Below are 21,468 nucleotides of genomic sequence, written 5' to 3'. Positions count from 1 at the left end.
GCTCAATGCAGGATTCACTAACCCATCTCAGACTGATGTCTGTCCAGCCTGTTTGAAGACTTCCATTGAAGGAGAACTCCCCACCTCTCGTGGCAGCCTGTTCCACTCATTGATCACCCTCACTGTGAAAACGTTTTTTTTTTTTCTAATATCTAGTCTGTATCTTCTCCCTTTCAGTTTCATTCCATTGCTTCTGGTGTTTCCACGTGCCCATGAGAATGATGATCCCTCTACACTGTTACATCCCTTCAAATATTTGTAGACCGCTATTACGTCTGCTCTTAGCCTTCTTTTTTGCAAGCTCAACATTCCTAGATCCCTTAACCTTTCCTCGTAGTACAAACTTTGCTGTCAGCTCACCATTCTGGTAGATTTTCTCTGAACTTGCTCCAGTTCTTTTCATTGTGTTTTTTTTTTTTTTTATTAAATGTTGTGCCTAGAACTGGACACAGTATTCCAGATGAGGTCTGACCAGGGAGGAGTAGAGGGGAATAATTACTTCACGTGATCTTGACTCTATGCTTCTCTTAATACATCCTAGAACTGTTTGCCTTTTTTGCTGCTGCATCACACTGTTGACTCATGTGCAGTCTGTGATCTATCAGTATACCCAAGTCTTTTTCATCTCTGCTGGAGCTTGGTTCTATTTTTCTCCTGTAGATGTAATTTTCTTTGTACATCTGGGAAAGAACAATCTTGCATTACTTCATGTTCAACACCATTCTATTAGTTGCTGCCTGTTGTTCAAGCTTATCTAGATCCTTGTGAATCTAAATCTTTTAGTTGAACAGGGTAGAGTTGCACTATCCAACACAGCTTATGGACTGAAGTGATGACCTTTCTAAGGCTATGTGCCCACGATCAGGAAATGGCAGTTTTTTTGGATGCAATGTATTTTCGTTGCGTCCAAAATGTTTGAACCACGTGAATTTACTGCATCTAGTGAATGGCTATGGGTGAAACTTACTTGCCACAGCTCATACACACACATGGAGTGTAAGTTTATGCAGCGTTAAATAGAAGCACAGTGGGCATGGGATTTCTATAAATCCATCCACTGTGCATCTAATGTAGAACGCAGCACAGCTGAGCTGTGTCCAAAATGCTGCTCGTCCTGTTCGTGGGCACGTACCCTAAGGGAATCAAGGAAGTCATTTTTCTGTTACTGGACAACCCCCTTTAAAGTGAGTCTATCATATATATTGTTTAATTTATTGACTGCAGTTTTTTGGGGGTTTTTTCTATGCTTTTTTTTTGTGTCCATGGATATGGGATTTTGCCTGAGCTTCTGTTATTCACTTTTAAGAGTTGTTTATAGCAGCTCCATAGACCGCATTAGTTTGGAGATGTTCATTCACTTTTGTGGGGAGTGTTGTGGGCATGTTCTGTGATCTGTACAGAAGTCGCTGTGCAGGGAAGGAAGCAGGTCAGCTGTGACACCAATTATTGTGAGTGGTGAATCCTATGATATCTATGTCTAGGTGGTGTCTTTCCCAGGAACCAAGCGCAGGGAAGCCCTTTTTGAACATAGCAGAGATGCACAGGGTCGAGGTACAGTGTGAGGGACGCAGGGAGGCCGAGGTACAGTGTCAGGGACGCAGGGAGGCCGAGGTACAGTGTCAGGGACGCAGGGAGGCCGAGGTACAGTGTCAGGGACGCAGAGCGGCCGAGGTACAGTGTGAGGGACGCAGGGAGGCCGAGGTACAGTGTCAGGGACGCAGGGAGGCCGAGGTACAGTGTCAGGGACGCAGGGAGGCCGAGGTACAGTGTGAGGGACGCAGAGCGGCCGAGGTACAGTGTGAGGGACGCAGGGAGGCCGAGGTACAGTGTGAGGGACGCAGAGCGGCCGAGGTACAGTGTGAGGGACGCAGGGAGGCCGAGGTACAGTGTGAGGGACGCAGGGAGGCCGAGGTACAGTGTCAGGGACGCAGAGCGGCCGAGGTACAGTGTGAAGGACGCGGAGCAGCCTGGGTTACAGTGTGAGGGACGCAGAGCGGCCAGGGTTACAGTGTGAGGGACGTGGAGCGGCCGGGGTACAGTGTGAGGGACGCAGAGCAGCCGGGTTACAGTGTGAGGGACGCAGAGCAGCCGGGTTACAGTGTGAATAGCGTGGGGAGGGTGGTAGCGTGACCAGGGGATTCTCATAGGGTATGGTATAACCGGCAGGGTGCACAGATAATGTAAAGGTAGAGCAGTCCCATAGACAATGCATAGAGCGGTGGCTGAGCATACGCACCTCTGCTCCATTCAAAACAGGACAATGCAGAACCCTGTTTTTTTTTTCTGGTTAAGGAGTCCTGTTCTCTGAGGGTCCCAGGGATCGGAACCCCTACCCTATGAATAGTGGATAACTTGCAATTTTCAGAAAACCCTTTAACGATCATAGCGTGTCTGTTGTCCGTTTGTGAACTAGGATGATGATGATTTGAGCAGTCTCCTGCAGAGGGCGCCACTGTCCTAGCTGCCGACCTGGGAGTGGACGGACCTCTGCTTGGGGTTATACGGGTTGATATTTTTCTTTGCTGAGGCCAAAGTCCCTATAACAGTGTCCAGCATCTGTGAGAATAAACAGAGGAATAATGCAGGAATCTGACGGGCGCAGGCTGCTAGTCCCGCATGTGTCTGCCATGTTATGTGCAGCCAGGAGTCTGTGGGAGTAGTAGTCCTCGGGGTGTATGACGGCACCTGCTTACCTGTAGGGCTGAACATCTGTGGATAATGAGTCTGGCAGGTAGGATTTTAACCCTGTGGGTGCCGGGGCTCTGTGTGTGTGTGACTGCGCTCAGACGTCTGATCTCTCTACTCCTCTATTTACAGTGAAAGAATTCCTGGCCAAAGCGAAAGAAGACTTCCTGAAGAAATGGGAGAACCCAGCTCAGGTACTGAAGCATGCACTGTGCCGTAAGGCATGGGGCTGTGTGCAGGGTGCGGGGCACATAGTGTAGTACCGCTGGTATTGTATAGTGTGTATGATCTGAAGGAGCTGGACATGAGTGCAACTTGGAAAAATTGCTATCGTTGGCAAGGTGGGTCATAGCCAACATGGTAGCACAGGTAAGAGACATTATGAATATCATGGTAAAAATTGGTACAGTGTGTATCTACTATATAATTGTCTAAGGGTCACTTCCGTCTTTCTGTCTGTCCTTCTGTCTTTCTGTCTGTCTGTCACAGATATTCATTGGTCGCGGCCTCTGTCTGTCATGGAAATCCAAGTCGCTGATTGGTCGTGGCAAAACACCCACGACCATTGCCACGACCAATCAGCGACGGCCATAGTCTGGCATCGAAATGGCCGCTGCTTTACTGCCCTGCAGTCAGCGCTGAGCGCTCACACAGGGTTAATGCCAGCGTTAACGGACCGTGGTGTAACGCACTCCGTTAACGCAGCTATTAACCCTGTGTGACCAACTTTTTACTATTGATGCTGCGTATGCAGCATCAATAGTAAAAAGATCTAATGTTACAAATAATAATAATTAAAAAAAAAAAAGTTATTCTCACCTTCCGACGTGGTGCGCTGTCCTCAGCAGCACAAGCGGCAGGTTCCGGTGCCAAGGATGGTATGCGAGAAGGACCTGCCGTGACGTCACGGTCATGTGACCGCGACATCATCACAGGTCCTGCTCTCATACCAACCCTGGGACCGGAAACTGCCGCGTGCACCGTACACAGGCGCCAGGACTTCAAGGGGCCTTCGGAAGGTGAGTATATGTTTATTTTTTATTTTACGTCTTTTTTTAACCACACATATAGTGCCCACATTGCTATATACTACATGGGCTGTGTTACATACTGCATGGGCTCTGTTATATACTACATCTCTGTGCTATACACTATGTAGCTGGGCAATATACAATGTGACTGCAATATACAACGTGACTGTGCGATATACTGCGTGGGCTGTGCGATATACTGCGTGGCTGTGCTATTTACAACATGGGCTGTTATATACTACGTGGCTGTGCTATATACTACGTGGCCGGCTGCGAACAATCAGCGACAGGCGCAGTCCGGCCGCCAATTGGCGCGGGATTTGAACCACGCTTCGCTAATTGGTCGCGGCCGGCCGAATCCTGTGTATTCAATGTATTATTTTAAAATCTTCATAAACAAACTACATACATATTCTAGAATACCCGATGCGTTAGAATCGGGCTACCATCTAGTAATGTATAACCAGCAAGGTACAGTGTAGAACTGTAGATGGCGTAGAGTGGACTGGGTACAATGCGACTAGCGTAGAGCGGGAAGGATACAGTGCAGCTATTGTAGAGCATGCAGGGCGCCGCGTAGCTGGCGTGGAGCGGTCGGGGCGCCGCGTAGCTGGCGTGGAGCGGTCGGGACGCCGCGTAGCTGGCGGGGAGTAGCGTAGCTGGCGGGGAGTAGCGTAGCTGGCGTGGAGCGGTCGGGGCGCCGCGTAGCTGGCATGGAGTTGCGTAGCTGGCGTTGAGAGCAGGGCTGTGGAATCGATAAGCCAAACCTCCAACTCTGACTCCTCAATTTCCCTAGCTTCCGACCCCACAGCCCTGCCTTGCTACTGAGCATGTACATAAAGTGCAGCACAGATTCATCTCAACTAAAGCTGAGATCAGGAGCAGAAGAGACATTTATAGGACATTTCACGACCTTCCCAAATTCTTATGAAGATATTTACAGCACATCCTGCGTTGTACTACTGCACTCAGTCTTACATATTTTAGGAGTTGGTCTATTTTATACCGACTCCACAGCCCTGGTTGACAGGGTCGGGCACATCATGGCTAGCCTAGAGAGGGAAGGGTACAATGTTTGGGGTACACTCTGTATGTAACCCCTTTCTCATGTACAGCACCATGGAATTAATGGTGCTATATAAATGATAATGTTTGTAAAGTGTTGCTGGCCTACAACAGGGCTGGTAATGTGGTAGTGTTAGTACTATGCCAGCACCACAATGTTGTCTATCCCTTTTCCTATGTTGGTTAGAGGGTGGCTGTGGTTGGGTACAGTGTTGATACCGATGTATTCCCATCCTGACCAGTATGTCTGGTTGCCCAGTGAGGATGGTTAGTGATGGCGCCCTGCAGCCTCCTCACCTCTGCTGCTCACCCTCCACAGAACACTGCCCACCTGGACCAGTTTGAGCGCATTAAGACGCTGGGCACAGGCTCGTTTGGTCGCGTGATGCTCGTCAGACATAAGGAGAACGGCCATCACTACGCCATGAAGATCTTGGATAAGCAGAAGGTTAGTCCGGTGTCTGTATTCTCTACGTTGTGCCCACTGGACATGGCCGCGTCCCATCAGTATACACCAAGATCTTGGAGGTTATGTGCAAAATGTCCACACATGTAAAGAACATGAAACCAGTAAGTTACATAATGATATCATTGGTCACACATTGACGAGATTATAATTGCCCTGTAGATGGCTCCACTTTTTGTTTAAGGGATTGGTGTTACCGGTTAGTAATATAATCAGTGTGGGGCCTGAACAGGACCCTTGAAAGTAATTTTGGAGACGCCTCATGGCCACTATAGACTTTTTTTTATTTTTTTATTATTTATTTTTTTTATTTTCCTTAATTTGTTTCTAGCTGGATACTTCTAAGACCAGATCCCAGGTGTGAGAATGGTCATGTCGGGATTAGTCGCACGTTTGTGTAGGTGTCTCTTGAGGAACTAGAAGTGTCTCTTGAGGAACTAAAGGCTAGATTCTGACTGGGATTCTCCATCGGTTAAGGCTCGTAATGTTGTTTTCAGATTGATTCCACCTGAAAATGCACAGCAAAAAAATGAACCTAATGCACGGCAATGTAAAAACCACAATGCTGTGCACATGTGCCATCTCGTCACTGCTTTTAATCGCTTCAGGGTTTGGAAACCATGAAACGGTTAAAAGTGACCTGTTCAAGCTTCGGGCAGCTTCGTTTAGAAGTCGCCCATTCCATATACTTGAGAGTACAGCAAAGACTCCCAGCAGCAGAATGACTGAAAAGACACGAGTGAGGACGCTTCAGGATAGTAAGGTGACCACCGGCGCTTTCCTGAATCCTCTTCAACTTGTTAAGACGCCACATCTGTAGTTTTCACCCCCCCAGTTATCTCATTGGAGCAGAGAAATATACGACGGCTCCCACGCTATCAGACCTCACTGTAGATCTAGTGTAGCTGCAGCAAAACATGACAAAATCTGCAGGAAAGGCTCAGAGTGGCGCCATCCACATAGATGTGACACACCGCCTCCTTATGTTAGGTGCTCGGTCATGTACTGGGTGCAGTCACTCTCTGCAGTCAGGAGCAGTGCGTGATGGCAATTGTTTGTATTGCTGTTTTAGATATGATATTTGATTACTGGGAGCATTTGGGTATGTGAGTGGTTCCCCATTATTACCAAGCGTTATAGTGGTGTTGGCCCCCATCATGAAGATAATGTTCTTCTGTTTTTTATGCCAGGTGGTGAAGTTGAAGCAGATTGAGCACACGCTGAATGAGAAGCGCATCCTACAGGCTGTTAACTTCCCTTTCCTTGTGCGCCTGGAGTATTCATTCAAGGTTATTGTTATATACTTGTATATTTATTGTTCTATACTTATAAACTTATGCTCCCCTCTCCCTGCTCCTCTGTCCGGCCCTCCAGCTCCTCCGTCCGGCCCTCCGCCCTCCTGCTCCTCTGTCTGTCTGGCCCGCCGCCCTCCCGCTCCTCTGTCGGGCCCGCCGCCCTCCCGCTCCTCTGTCGGGCCCGCCGCCCTCCCGCTCCTCTGTCGGGCCCGCCGCCCTCCCGCTCCTCTGTCGGGCCCGCCGCCCTCCCGCTCCTCTGTCGGGCCCGCCGCCCTCCCGCTCCTCTGTCGGGCCCGCCGCCCTCCCGCTCCTCTGTCGGGCCCGCCGCCCTCCCGCTCCTCTGTCGGGCCCGCCGCCCTCCCGCTCCTCTGTCGGGCCCGCCGCCCTCCCGCTCCTCTGTCGGGCCCGCCGCCCTCCCGCTCCTCTGTCGGGCCCGCCGCCCTCCCGCTCCTCTGTCGGGCCCGCCGCCCTCCCGCTCCTCTGTCGGGCCCGCCGCCCTCCCGCTCCTCTGTCGGGCCCGCCGCCCTCCCGCTCCTCTGTCGGGCCCGCCGCCCTCCCGCTCCTCTGTCGGGCCCGCCGCCCTCCCGCTCCTCTGTCGGGCCCGCCGCCCTCCCGCTCCTCTGTCGGGCCCGCCGCCCTCCCGCTCCTCTGTCGGGCCCGCCGCCCTCCCGCTCCTCTGTCGGGCCCGCCGCCCTCCCGCTCCTCTGTCGGGCCCGCCGCCCTCCCGCTCCTCTGTCGGGCCCGCCGCCCTCCCGCTCCTCTGTCGGGCCCGCCGCCCTCCCGCTCCTCTGTCGGGCCCGCCGCCCTCCCGCTCCTCTGTCGGGCCCGCCGCCCTCCCGCTCCTCTGTCGGGCCCGCCGCCCTCCCGCTCCTCTGTCGGGCCCGCCGCCCTCCCGCTCCTCTGTCGGGCCCGCCGCCCTCCCGCTCCTCTGTCGGGCCCGCCGCCCTCCCGCTCCTCTGTCGGGCCCGCCGCCCTCCCGCTCCTCTGTCGGGCCCGCCGCCCTCCCGCTCCTCTGTCGGGCCCGCCGCCCTCCCGCTCCTCTGTCGGGCCCGCCGCCCTCCCGCTCCTCTGTCGGGCCCGCCGCCCTCCCGCTCCTCTGTCGGGCCCGCCGCCCTCCCGCTCCTCTGTCGGGCCCGCCGCCCTCCCGCTCCTCTGTCGGGCCCGCCGCCCTCCCGCTCCTCTGTCGGGCCCGCCGCCCTCCCGCTCCTCTGTCGGGCCCGCCGCCCTCCCGCTCCTCTGTCGGGCCCGCCGCCCTCCCGCTCCTCTGTCGGGCCCGCCGCCCTCCCGCTCCTCTGTCGGGCCCGCCGCCCTCCCGCTCCTCTGTCGGGCCCTCCCGCTCCTCTGTCGGGCCCGCCGCCCTCCCGCTCCTCTGTCGGGCCCTCCCGCTCCTCTGTCGGGCCCTCCCGCTCCTCTGTCGGGCCCGCCGCCCTCCCGCTCCTCTGTCGGGCCCGCCGCCCTCCCGCTCCTCCTCTCTCTCCTGTACGGTGCTGCCACTCTACCTCACTAGCCTCTGTTAGGCCATCTTGTGTGAGTATGATATGATATTTTGCTGTGATTTTAGCTTCTTGTGCTTTTCTTCTCAGGACAACACTAATCTGTACATGGTGATGGAGTATGTAGCGGGGGGCGAGATGTTCTCTCACCTGCGTCGGATCGGACGCTTCAGGTAGTGCATGGAGCTTGGTGCGTGGGGGGCACTTATTTCTATCATCTTGTTTGCTCAGTGGTAACTGACTTATTATTTTTCCTCCTTGCAGTGAACCTCACGCCCGCTTTTACGCATCCCAAATTGTATTAACCTTTGAATACCTGCACTCCCTGGATCTTATATACAGAGACCTGAAGCCAGAGAATCTGCTCATAGACCAGCAAGGTTACATACAGGTGCTCCTTTCTGTGCTTTACGTCTTAATGAAGGGATTTGCTTGATTTCAAGGATATTGCTGTGCCATAATGCTTGTAAAGGGATTGTCTGGTCTTTTGCTGAGCGTGACTGCAGACTTGTGAATCCGCACAGAGCGCACACCGATTGCCGTCAGGATTCTCCGGTGTTGGTGATAACAGGCGGGCATGTTACCACAAGCATGCGACTTGTAATCTTTTGGCCACATTCCAGCTTGCTCAATACACTTTATCGAGCGAGGCTGCGCACAACTAGTCAGAATGTGACCGAAAGTATTATTATGCAAGTATGCAAAATGCATACTTGCAGTCATGTGACCCCCAACTAACCCCTTTTAGTCTTACTTTCCATGAGCCAAGATAACCATCATGCCTGTGTGACAGTCAATGGCACAGTGTATGAAGGGAGATAAGTGTCACTGCGCATACTGCAGTCAGTGATGTAAATCCAGGATATTTTTGCTTCCAGCACGCTTTTTTGCTGAGAGGGTTAATTTAAAGTTATACATGGGCTGGTTTTAAGTGAGCACCCATAGTGGGAGGGAGGGTGCTCACCATATCCCCTCCTGCAGAGCCGACACAGCTTGTGTGCTAGCAGGACCTGCGGTGATGTCACGATCATGTGATCAACACGTGGTCCTGGTTAAATACCTGGACAAGAGACAGTCTGGGTGGTGTATTGGGAGAGGAAGCATTCCCACGTGACTCCAGGAGGAGCGCAGGACATTGCCAGGCGTCTGCAGGTGAAACCTGCAGAGAAAAGACTGTTGAACTTTTTGTTTTCCATTAAGCCAGGAAGACTGCTTTTGTTTTTCCTAAACCCTGCCTTGGTCTATGCTGACTTTAATAAACCAGCAAGTGTTTCATTACCAAAGTGTTCCTGTGTCAACCCCTCACACCTGGTTATCCTTAAAGCGAAACTATTTTCTGTCTGTATTTCGTATATATACTTCATGTACGTGTAAGATACATAGTGCCACCTGTAGGCCATGTTAGGAATTACAAGTTAAGAATTTGTTTCAATTGCTTCCTGACCTTTTTACGCAGGTGACAGATTTCGGCTTTGCCAAGCGAGTAAAGGGAAGAACTTGGACTTTGTGTGGCACACCAGAGTACTTGGCCCCTGAAATTATCCTTAGCAAGGTGAGTAACAGAGCTCAAAGTTTGTTTTATTGTCCAGCCTTCTATTTGGAAAGGTCTGTGCTTTTGAAGATATACCATATTTTGCAGACTACAAGACACACCCCGAATTTTGGGGAGGAAAATGGGGAAAATACATATTTTTAAATAAAATGGTGCCGTGCCTTATAGTCCAATTTTACGGTAACTTATCAGGGGGAAGGAGGGGAGCAGCTGCGGGGTCCCAGGAGGCAGGTCACCATTTTCCTGAAGCCCACTGCAGAAACATCAAGGGGAAGGGGAATCTTATGAAAGGCCAGGGCCCACAACCTCGCACCACCGGGGCTCCTCATCTTCTCAGCCTGGAGCATGCAGCATTGCCCCACTCCGGCCTCCTGCAGCCTCCCCCACTACCTTCCAATTTTAGGGGGGAAAAAGTGCATCTTATAATCAAAATAATACAGTAGTTTGTGTTAAAGGGGTTACTCCAATAATTAAGCTCTATCTAATGTCCACAGAATTCTAGTTATTGATGTGGGTCCCAGTCATATATATAGATATCTATATCTACAACCCCTGGCAAAAATTATGGAATCACCGGCCTTGGTGGATGTTCATTCAGTTGTTTAATTTTGTAGAAAAAAAGCAGATCACAGACATGGCACAAAAGTAAAGTCCTTTCAAATGGCAACTTTCTGGCTTTAAGAAACACTAAAAGAAATCAAGAACAAAAAATGTGGTTGTCGGTAATGGTTACCGTATTTTTCGGACTATAAGACGCACTTTTTCTCCCCAAAAAATGTGAGGAAAATGGGGGGTGCGTCTTATAGTTGGAATGCAGGCTTACCGGCAGTGGTGTGGCGGTGGCAGAGGTGCGGCGATGATGAGGCGCAGTGAGCGGTATGGCGTGAGCGGGGTCCCTTCCACAGGTGAGGTGACGAAGCGGCCCGGTATCCAAGGTAAGCAGCAGAGCTGGGTGAATCATGGCGCTATCGGTGGCGGTGGCCATATTCCTGAGGCCGCGCGTGCGCTGATGGAGTGCTCTGCTTCCAGGGGCTTCAGGAAAATGGCCGTGGGAGGCCGCGTGTGTGCAGATGAAGATCGCGGCGGCCATTTTCCTGAAGCCAAGATCTACATCTGCGAACTCGCCTCCTGTGACCCTGCTCTGCCACCACCAGCCCTCAGGTAAGATACTGTAAATTCGGACAATAAGACGGACCCTTATAAAAAATATTTTTTTCTGCTATTTTTCACCCCAAATTTGGGGTGCGTCTTATGGTCCGGTGCGTCTTATAGTCCGAGAAATACGGTACTTTTTTTTTTAACCAAGTATAGGTGAAAAAATTGTGGAGTCACTCAATTCTGAGGAAAAAATTATGGAATCATGAAAAACAAACAAAAAAACACTCCAACACATCACTAGTATTTTGTTGCACCACCTCTGGCTTTTAGAACCGCTTGCAGTCTCTGAGGCCTGTACTTAATGAGTGTCACACAGGACTCTTCATCAATCTGGCTCCAACTTCCTCTGATTGCTGTTGCCAGATCAGCTTTGCAGGTTGGAGCCTTGTCATGGACCATTTTGTTCAACTTCCACCAAAGATTTTCAATTGGATTGAGATCCGGACTATTTGCGGCCATGACATTGACCTTATGTGTCTTTTTTCAAGGAATGTTTTCACAGTTTTTGCTCTACGGCAGGATGCATTATCTTGAAAAATGATTTCCTCATCCCCAAACATCCTTTCAATTGATGGGACAAGAAAAGTGTCCAAAATATCAACATAACCTTGTGCATTTATTGAAGATGTAATGACAGCCATTTCCCCAGTGCCTTTACCTGACATGCAGCCCCATATCATCAATGACTGTGGAAATTTGCATGTTCTCTCCAGGCAGTCATCTTTATAAATCTCATTGGAACGGCACCAAACAAAAGTTCCGGCATCCATCACCTTGCCCAATGTAGATTCGTGATTCATCACTGAATATGACTTTCATCCAGTCATCCAGTCCACGATTGCTTTTCCTTTGCCCCTTGTAACCTTGTTTTCTTCTCTTTAGGTGTTAATGATGGCTTTTGTTTAGCTTTTCTGTATGTAAATCCCATTTCCTTTAGGCGGTTTCTTACAGGTCGGTCACAGACGTTGACTCCAGTTTCCACATATTCGTTCCTCAATTGTTTTGTTGTGCATTTCCTGTTTTTGGAGACATATTGCTTTAAGTTTCTGGTCTTGATGCTTTGATGTCTTCCTTGGTCTACCAGTATGTTTGCCTTTAACAACCTTCCCATGTTGTTTGTATTTGGTCCAGATTTTAGACACAGCTGACTGAACAACCAACATCTTTTGCAACATTGCATGATGATTTACTCTCTTTTAAGAGTTTGATAATCCTCTCCTTTGTTTCAATTGACATCTCTTGGGTTGGAGCCATGATTCATGTCTGTCCACACCTTGGAGAGCTGTTGCACCAAGTGATCACTCCTTTTTAGATGCAGACTAACGAGCAGATCTAATTTGATGCAGGTGTTAGTTTTGAGAATTAAAATTTACATGGTGATTCCATAACTTTTTCTCTCATAATTGAGTGATTCCATAATTTTTCCCGTATGCTTAGTAAAAAAAAAAAGTAACCATTACTGATTACCACATTTTTTGTTCTTGATTTCTTGTAGCGTTTCTTAAAGCCAGAAAGTTGCCATTTGAAATGACTGTAGTTTTGTGCCATGTCTGTGATCTGCTTTTTTTTTTTTTTTCTACAAAATTAAACAACTGAATGAACATCCTCCAAGGCCGGTGATTCCATAATTTTTGCCAGGGGTTGTATATGTACCTATATTTTTTAAAGTGATTCTTCAAAGAACATGAATTGAAAACATCCACTAACCGATCGGCATATATAATTGATTACTTTAGTAGGATCATTGTTATTAAAGGGGTTGTCCAGGACATTTTTTTTATTATTTATTTTATTTTTTTTACGATGGACCGAAAGACTGACAGGCAGCTAATTGCTAACAGACGCAGCTACCTAACTGTTCAACCCGGCGCCAACTCAGAGCGGTCACCACTGGCGATTCAGCTGCTCCATGTCAACAGAGCAGCTCTTATTCTTCCAGGATGCTCAGTCGGCGGGGCGTGACTGCCGGCGTCATTCTGACTAACAGCCAGCTCCCCGCAGTTAGGCAGTGGAGAGGCAGCTGTCAGTCATTATAACATGGGCAGCTTCACCCCACCAGCAGAGCGAAAGAAGAGGAGCTGCCCTCTGGACGTGACATCCGTGGAAGCCGCAGAATTGCTGCCAGGAGCCGCCTCTGAACGGCACCGGGCACAATAGGCGGGTAGGTAGCAACTACCTGCCTGATGATAGTTCTTCAGGGCAATAGTGAAAAATTAAATAAAAGAAAAACAATGAAACTCTTAAAATTGATAGGATTTTTACATGTATATATATATATTTATTTATTGGTTTTTTTGTTCCTTTTTTTTTTTATTTTATTTTCGCTTGTTGCTTTAATTGCCCCCAAGAAATGCAATTTAAAATGTGCTATGTACCCCAAGTGGTGCCAATAAATGTCAGCTCGCCAAATGAAGAAAAAAAAAAAAAGACAAACCAAATAAGAAAAAACAAGTTTACAAATTTTCTACCCCTACAAACGTGCTCTCATGAAGCGTTATCTGAGCATGCTTGGGTACTAACTGAATGTCTTCGGCATGCTCGGAATCTGTGTTCGAGTCCCCGCGGCTGCGTGTCTCGTGCTGTTAGGCAATCCCTGAATGTGTTGTGGCTGTCTAAGGGTATGTGTCCACGTTCAGGATTGCTTCAGGATTTGGTCAGGATTTTATGCAGGTAAAATCCTGACCAAATCTGCACCTGAGGTCACTGGCAGGTCACCCGCGTTGTCCTTGAGTTTTTTCTGCTATGTAAGGACATGCTGCGTTCTTAAAAGACGCGCCGCATGTGAGTTTTCTCGGGTGCGCCGCATGCGTCTTTTACTGCATAGCGGAGACAGGATTTCATGAAATCCCCTCCACTATGCTGTAACATCTGGACGGGACGCTGCGTTTCTTATGCATGCTGCTCAACGCTGCGTCAAAAACTCAGCGTTTTCTGAACGTGGACACATTTCCTGAACGTGGACACATACCCTAACAGTTGCGAGATTTGGGGACTTGAACATATTTTTCGAGCACGCCGAAGACACTCAGTTAGTGCCTGAGCATGCTCATATAACACCTTACCGAGCACGTTCACTCATCACTAGTAGGAAAATACAAAAATGCAAAAATAAATCATTTTGTCATGTAGGGGGTTAAAGGGAACCTGTCACCCCGTTTTTTTCCGTATGAGATAAAAATACTGTTAAATAGGGCCTGAGCTGTGCATTGCAATAGTGTATTTTGTGAACCCTGATTCCCCACCTATGCTGCCGAAATACCTTACCAAAGTAGTCGTTTTCGCCTGTCAATCAGGCTGGTCTGGTCAGATGGGCGTGGTGTCTTCCCCCAGATCTTGCTTAGTTTTCCGTTGGTGGCGTAGTGGTTTGCGCATGCCCAAGGTCCCGAATCCACTGCACAGGGGAGTGAAAAGAGCGCGATGTGCGCTATTTCCCTGGTGATCGGTGGGGGCGGCCATCTTCCTTTGGCCGCGCGTGCACAGAAGCGGCGCTCTGCTGGCCGCGGCTTCAGGAAAATGACCGCGGGATGCCGCGCGTGCGCAGATGGAGATCGTGGCGGCCATTTTCCTGAAGCAGAGTTCGCATCTCGGGGAAGACACCACGCCCATCTGACCAGACCAGCCTGATTGACAGGCGAAAACGACTACTTTGGTAACGTATTTCAGCAGCGTAGGTGGGGAATCGGGGTCCACAAAATACACTATTGTAATGCACAACTCAGGCCCTATTTAACGGTATTTTTATCTCATACGGAAAAAACGGGGTGACAGGTTCCCTTTAAGGAGATGTGTGAGAATTGTAGGGGGAGATATATATATAATTGTAAGTAGATATAGATCTGTCAGGACTTACATCTGAAGACATGTGTAACTTTCGGAATTCTTAAAGGTAATGGCCCCATCATTAAACATCCAAATGCCTTTTTCCAGAGCTTCAGACATAAGCCCCAACTGAACCACTGACTGTAGGACTAAACTCTGTGAACCTAGCCCCAGGGATTAAGTCCACCTTCGTCCATCCAAGGAATAAAAAGTAAAACTACAAGGCACCACTAATATGGTCAATTACTGTTTAAGTTGTGGGGCTCGTAAGCAAAAACCTAAAATAATTAATCTCTTCCATATTTCTTAGGGGTATAATAAAGCCGTGGACTGGTGGGCCCTTGGGGTCCTGATTTATGAAATGGCTGCAGGCTATCCTCCGTTCTTTGCTGACCAGCCAATTCAGATCTATGAAAAGATCGTATCTGGGAAGGTGAGTGTCCGCGCTGATCTCATCGTTTCATTGACTAGCGTACTGCTAGATTAGGATCTATTGACTATCTGGTGTCCATTGTACTTCTGTTATTTCTTTCATTTTATTTTTGAAAGTCAACCTTTCTAGGCTTTTACATGACTGCATGCAGTTAGCTGGTGGCTCCATCTGATTGTGTCCACTTTTCTGTTCATGTATTCAGTCTTTTGAGCATTTTTTTTTTCCGCTTCAGGTTTTGAAAATGCCTGGTGTGGGGGGAGGGGAAATGTGCATGTCACTGCTTTGAAGGGCTCCTGGTGGAATCTCATTCAGACTAAACACTGTCCGCTCGAAAGTCAAAAATCCTCTGGACGCTCCCCTCAGTGAGAGCGGTTCCTGAAGTGGGTTCCATCAGAAAACTTGCTTCAAAAACTGTTCACTGTTTGGCACCTTAAAGAGTCTGTCACCCCAAAAATCATATGAGATAAGGCCATCAGCATCAGGGGCTTATTTACAGCATTCTGTAGTGCTGTAGACAAGCCCCCGATGTATCCTGAAAAACAGGTTAGATTATACTCACCCAGGGGCGGTCCCGCTGCGGTCCGGGTCCTGCGCCTCCCATCTTCATACGACGATGTCCTCTTCTTGTCTTTAGGCTTCGGCGCAGGCGTACTGATTTGCCCTGTTGAGGGCAGAGCAAAGTACTGCAGTGCGCAGGCGCCGGTAAGGTCAGAGAGGCCCAACACCTGCGCACTGCAGTACTTTGCTCTGCCCTCAACAGGGCAAATCAGTACGCCTGCGCCGGAATTGCGGCAGGAAGACAAGAAGAGGATGTCATCATAAGAAGATGGGAGGCCCCAGACCGGACCGCGACGCCCATCGGACCAGAACCGCCACCGGACCGCCCCTGGGTGAGTATAATCTAACCTCTTTTTCTCATCTTTCAGGATGCATCGGGGGCTTATCTACAGCATTACAGAATGCTGTAGAGAAGCCCTGATGGCGGTGGGCTTAGCTCAGATACAATTTTGGGGGTGACAGGTTCCCTTTAAATTATTTTGGGATTTCCTGAGAGAGACCGAGCTGCCTTAAGGCCCCCACATTAGATACATTGCTCATGAAGCAAACAGCCATCTCTTAACTCCTACATACGCAGCAGCGCTCGACTGGGAGACTCTTATGAACATAGTTCCCTTTACTGTTAGGGTAATGTACACACTGAGTCTTTTATTTTTTGGAGCAAAAACTGTAAGATACTCCACCAAAAGAATGAATACTGCTCAAAACCCAGTCCTACCCAGTGTAAGAACTTGATTTGATTTGAATCCGCAAGATAATGACCCAAAGCACCCATCCAAAAATATGCAGGAATGGTTAAAATGGCCAACAATGAGTTCTGACCTGAAACCCATTGAAAATCTTTGGGGTGAGCTGAAATCTGCCATTGGGAAAAAGAATCCTGCAAAAATTCAAGAGCTTGAACAAACTGCAAAGGAAGAGTGGGAGAAAATACCAGCTGAGAAGTGCAAGAAGCTTATAGATGGCTACAAGAAATGTTTAGAGAATGTCATCAATGCCAAATGGTGTGCTACCAAGTATTAATTAGAGGCGCCATTATTGTTGCACTTGCTGTTTCTTCTGTTTCTTCTTTGAAATTGCAACATGTAAGTTGAAAAACAATGTTATGTTGTTGTGTTACTTTGGATCACTAATTAATAAGTCCTGAGGATATAACTTTGTACAATGTGTTCAGAAATAAGTGGAAATGTATCAGTGTATGGAAAAATGAAGGGGTGCCAATAATGGTGTGTACGGCGGTCTGACCCTTCCCTAACAGAGAGGTACATGTGGGCCTTTTAGGTCTTTCAGTTAAGTTCACACAGGTTTTTTGGATATTTTTTTTTTTTTTTTTTTTTTAACAGTACCAAAACCCTCTTCTAAAACTGAGTAGGAAGGATTTATCAAGTGTTTTGGAGAAAATCCGCTTTGGCTGTTCATGAGAATTATTATTTTTTTGTTTTTTTGAGCCTTTTCTTTTTCATGAAGAAGTTTAAAAATACAACTTTGAAGCGGAGCCTGATTTAATCTCTTCATACTAGGACCTATCTCTTCATACTAGGACCTGCCTCATCAAAAGTACGCTTCAAGAAGAAACTCTTCAAAGCCAGTGTGGGAAGCAATAAAATAACTTTAGGAAATTTGGCTTTTTTTTTTTTTTTCATACTTGTTGAAAGACTGTTCTCATTTGTCAGTTTTGAAAACTCCATGGTGCCCTCTCGGGTAGCATATAGGGGGTCGTACTGGATGTAATCAACCATTGCATGTTATGATAATGTAGATCCCTTTTTACAGCTTTTGTAGATGTTCTATCGAATTGTAACTTTTTTTTTTTCTGACAATTTCATGTTTCTAGGTTCGTTTCCCTTCACACTTCAGTTCTGATTTGAAGGATCTTCTCCGAAACCTCTTGCAGGTTGACCTCACCAAGAGATTTGGGAACCTAAAGAATGGAGTGACAGACATCAAAGGTCATAAATGGTTCAGCACCACAGATTGGATCGCTGTCTATCAGAAGAAGGTACTAACCTTCACTATGATTGGTTTATTGATGCATTTCAATATGGGGACACCCATGGAATCAGGAGGTAGAGAGCCACCAGGAGAAGTTTCTCTACTAAATAAGATTTCCAGGAAAAAACATTGTCAAAAAACTTGGTTTTGAGATTCCATTTCATTCAGATCTCTGCAATCCTTTGAATGTCGTCTACATTATTGTCCTTTCTCATTTTCACCAGTCCAATTCTTATTTGTGTTGTAGGTGGAGGCCCCATTCATACCCAAGTGCAAGGGCCCAGGTGACACCAGTAATTTTGATGATTATGAAGAGGAGGAAATCAGAGTCTCCATTACAGATAAGTGCGCCAAAGAATTCTCTGAGTTCTGAAGAGCGCATTGAGAGGAGGAACCATTATCCAAGACCTCCTGAGATCAAGCGAGACCGATGGAGAGAACGCCGCTGACCGGCACACAAACTTCTCCTTCCCTTTCACACTTCCCACCTCTCTAGCTTTTATTAGTGGTGCAGAACCGATTTGGCGGCCATCTTATTTTATCCTGGATCTGGTGGTGCTGGTTTCGATTGGTCCTGGAGAATTTTCCTCAGTCTCTTGTCATCCCCACTTCCCTCACTCTTCTGCTTCTCTCCTTGACAGATCAGAGGGGCCAAGAAAGTTATTTAAATGTGACTGGTTCCTCTAGGGTGGAGTCAGAACCTTAGGGGCAGGGCCTATATTCTTCAGGATGTGGCCTATGTTACTTTTTGTTTTGTTTGTTATTATTATTATTATTATTTTTTTAACCATTTTCATCCGAAGAGCTTGGCTACTGGTTTTTAATCATTTAGTTTACATAGTTTATAAATATTGAACTGTTTTAATCTGAATTCTCTTCCCTGCCAATCACTGTCCTGTTGCCCTGCTTTCCTCGTCCTAGAATGACTTTTAAACTGAAGTGCCAGTTTTTACCCCTACCCAAACACCTCCGTCCCCCATATCACACTGTTTAGTCCACGTACCCACTTTTTTGCCTCTGGGTTAACCCCCTTCTCTCATCATTGAAGCCATAACCTTCTTCTATTAGGTCCAATGATATCTTTATTGGTTGCCTACTAACTTTTATCGGAGTGGAGGAGAGGAACTTCTCATGTGCTTCGCTGGGGACTATATGAAGTATTTTTTTTTTCTTTTATAATGAGATCAGTCATAAGTGTGGTTTGGGGGCTTTGGTCATCAAATAGGCCTTTTCTCATCCGTTTAGTGAGCAACCTACATGACACAGGAATAACTTGCTTTCATGACCTTGGGCTTTAGGCGGTAAGGCGTTGTTGTAGTCATGCGCTGTCGACGATCTTGGTGACTTGCTTACAATTTACACAGGGATTGAGAGATTTGATAGTTATTACTTGATGACTTTCTCGTCATTGGCTTTTGGTAGGCTTGACTAGTCCATGGGCCGTGGTGCATTATTGGTATGACATTAAGACCAATGCATCTTCAGGTGTTCCCAAGGTCGAAGCACAATTGCCGATTACTCTTTCCGATCAGTGTTAGGCCAAGAATTAAGCCAACTACGTCTTGAGTGGACTCTTTGAGAAGGTCCCTTTAGCCCATCCCGGACTTGCGGTACAGTCTTGGATATTGCCCATAGTAATGTAGTGGACATAGTTACATGTTTGCCATGTGTAGGTCACCTTTTTTTAGTGAGATTACAATATATGTATTTATTTTAGATCTTGTTCAGCTCTGAAAATGTGGACTTATGGCCTGGAGAGTTGATGAGAGGACAATAGTTCCTTCATGGAAGCTGTCACCTTCCAAATAGATGTTGGATGTAGTTGTATGAAGATGGAACCCTTGGCTGATGTCTCCCAGGAGCACCATGGTTGACGAGTAATGTCTCGTACTTGAGCGAAGTGGTGCTGTAATGGGCTTGTTCTATGAACGGGAGTGGCTTGGTTTCAAGGACGAAAGCAGCCATGTTCTCCTGTCCTATGGAGCTCCTTCTCAATAGGCATAAAATGGGAAAGGGTTCAGAATTGGATTTTTGGGTCCCTACTGCTGGAAATCTACTTTGTTGTGAGCGTTAAGACGAATAAATGCCAAATCTTGATGTGTTCCATGAATCACCTCCTGGCCTTTTCATGGCCACTAGACTAAGGTTCTGGGGAAGTACCCTGCTAGTTGCCACACAGGTCGGAGGTACAACTTATTATTTTTTTTTATTATTATTATTATTATTATTATTATGCAGCATGAAGGTAGCTGAGACCTAAATGATGGGCCGCTCCTTTTTCAACCCGTTGCATTATATGGCAAATGAATGGGGGTTTGGCTTTTGAACAGTCATTGATGGTGAGGGAAGTGGGATAATTTGGGGGCAGATCTGTGAATTTCTATTGCGTTTTCACTTAAATAAATTATATATATATAAATATATATATACACACACACACTCACTTCTTACATGTGTTATACTGTAAACATTTGAGACAAAATTACCAATAAAGTTTTGTTTAAAAAAAAAAAAAATAGTGTGTTTTTAATGGTGAAATTAATGACCGTTTTGTTTTTCTTAAATCTTTTTTTTTATCCCTGCAAATTGTGCTGTAATAAATGAAATGCTAAATTATCTATTTTTTTTGTATTTTATCTAGGGATTGAGAGTTCACTTTAGACAAGATTTTTGAAGAAATGCACTGAAATGCATAAAGTAATTTTCTTTTAGGTGAGTGCAGTGAAGAAAGGAGTTGCTTGCTTTCGCTTCCAAGATTCTCCCTTTTGCAGGTTAATGGAAAATTGCGTTTCAAAGCGCCACTGTTTTTTTCCGGATGGCCACAAGGGGGAGCTCTAATTGAAGATTGTGCATTACCGTAGATTGTGGCGGTATTTTCCGTACTTGGGGACGGACTCGCGCTTATGTAATCACGGTTTAGCCTACAGTCAGTGGCTCTGTCCAGACACCCATCCGAAGCCCTGGAAAACTGGATTTGGACTTGTGTTGATGAGCCATTGACTTTAGTGATGGAGATGAAGTCACTGTGTGCTCTGTTGGACATAATTTTCATCAGTATATGTTTATTTCTGGCGGGCACCAATATGCAGTTGACTGCTTTTTGGTACCTGCCTGAAATAGGTGGATACTGCCAAAATTATGTCCGTCAGAGCCCATTGTGACTCTTCATTAACTGGGTGTTCCCATCCTCGAGATCCTTTCCTAATATGTAGTAGGTGTAATAATATTAGCAAATACCTGCAATTAGAAATGTAGTATAGTTCTCCTGATAACCTATGTCGCTTACCTCATATGCAGGGCTTTGCGTATCTATGGTTACTTCCACTAGCAACTAACTAACTGTCATGGAGTGGTCGTAACCATGGATACGTAGCCTACTGCAATGCCCTGCACATTAGGTAAGCGACACAGGTGATCAGGAGAACTATACTACCATTCTAATTTTGAGGGGTTTCTCAATCTCTATACTAGTATATCTATTTCAAGGTATTTATCAATTTCTATACTACTATTTCTAATTTTGAGGTATTTGTTAATATTACTATATTTACGCCTACTACACATTAGGATCTTGGAGATGGGAATACTCCTTTTAAAGTTGATGCTTCATCAGAAGAAACGTCCGAATCCCGTTTTCCAGGGCTTCAGATGTAAGCCTGGGTGGAGCCACTGACTATACTCTAAAATGCAATGTCAGCCTAGCCGAATCCACGTGTATCAGTTTATTGACCCTGAGGGGCCCGTTCATCAGTTTGTGCCCAAATTCCTCTTGCAGGATTGATTGAAATGTCAAATAAAATTGTGTGCAAATGTTGTGACTTTTGGCAGTTTCAAACAAATCTGTAATCTTTTTTGATAAATAGCCAGTATTCGGCAGGAGGGGAATAAATTCATCATAATTTTTGGCGGAAATGATGACCT

General features: G+C 47.0%; 1 protein-coding gene across 5 annotated transcripts in view; it reads left to right on the top strand.

Annotated features, from left to right (window-relative positions):
* The window catches only part of LOC143774782 (cAMP-dependent protein kinase catalytic subunit alpha), a 49,820-nt gene extending 30,684 nt beyond the window's left edge, over window positions 1-19,136 (top strand). For 4 of the 5 annotated variants that reach the window (XM_077262547.1, XM_077262549.1, XM_077262548.1 and 1 more), the window contains 9 exons: window positions 2,818-2,879; window positions 5,101-5,229; window positions 6,438-6,536; window positions 8,126-8,208; window positions 8,300-8,426; window positions 9,492-9,587; window positions 14,875-14,997; window positions 17,390-17,554; window positions 17,795-19,136. In XM_077262547.1, the coding sequence (XP_077118662.1) occupies window positions 2,818-2,879; window positions 5,101-5,229; window positions 6,438-6,536; window positions 8,126-8,208; window positions 8,300-8,426; window positions 9,492-9,587; window positions 14,875-14,997; window positions 17,390-17,554; window positions 17,795-17,920 (1,010 nt within the window). In that variant the 3' untranslated portion in view covers window positions 17,921-19,136. Of the gene's footprint in view, window positions 1-2,571; window positions 2,732-2,817; window positions 2,880-5,100; window positions 5,230-6,437; window positions 6,537-8,125; window positions 8,209-8,299; window positions 8,427-9,491; window positions 9,588-14,874; window positions 14,998-17,389; window positions 17,555-17,794 lie in introns of those variants that run through there. The other variant, XM_077262550.1, reaches the window with a different exon arrangement.
* The last annotated feature ends 2,332 nt before the right edge of the window (window positions 19,137-21,468 follow it).

The sequence above is a fragment of the Ranitomeya variabilis genome, chromosome 5 (genome assembly GCF_051348905.1).
Source record: "Ranitomeya variabilis isolate aRanVar5 chromosome 5, aRanVar5.hap1, whole genome shotgun sequence".
In the NCBI taxonomy this organism is placed as follows: Eukaryota; Metazoa; Chordata; class Amphibia; order Anura; family Dendrobatidae; genus Ranitomeya; species Ranitomeya variabilis.
Note: the sequence above shows the minus strand (reverse complement) of the source record. Positions and strands in the feature narration are given on the sequence as shown.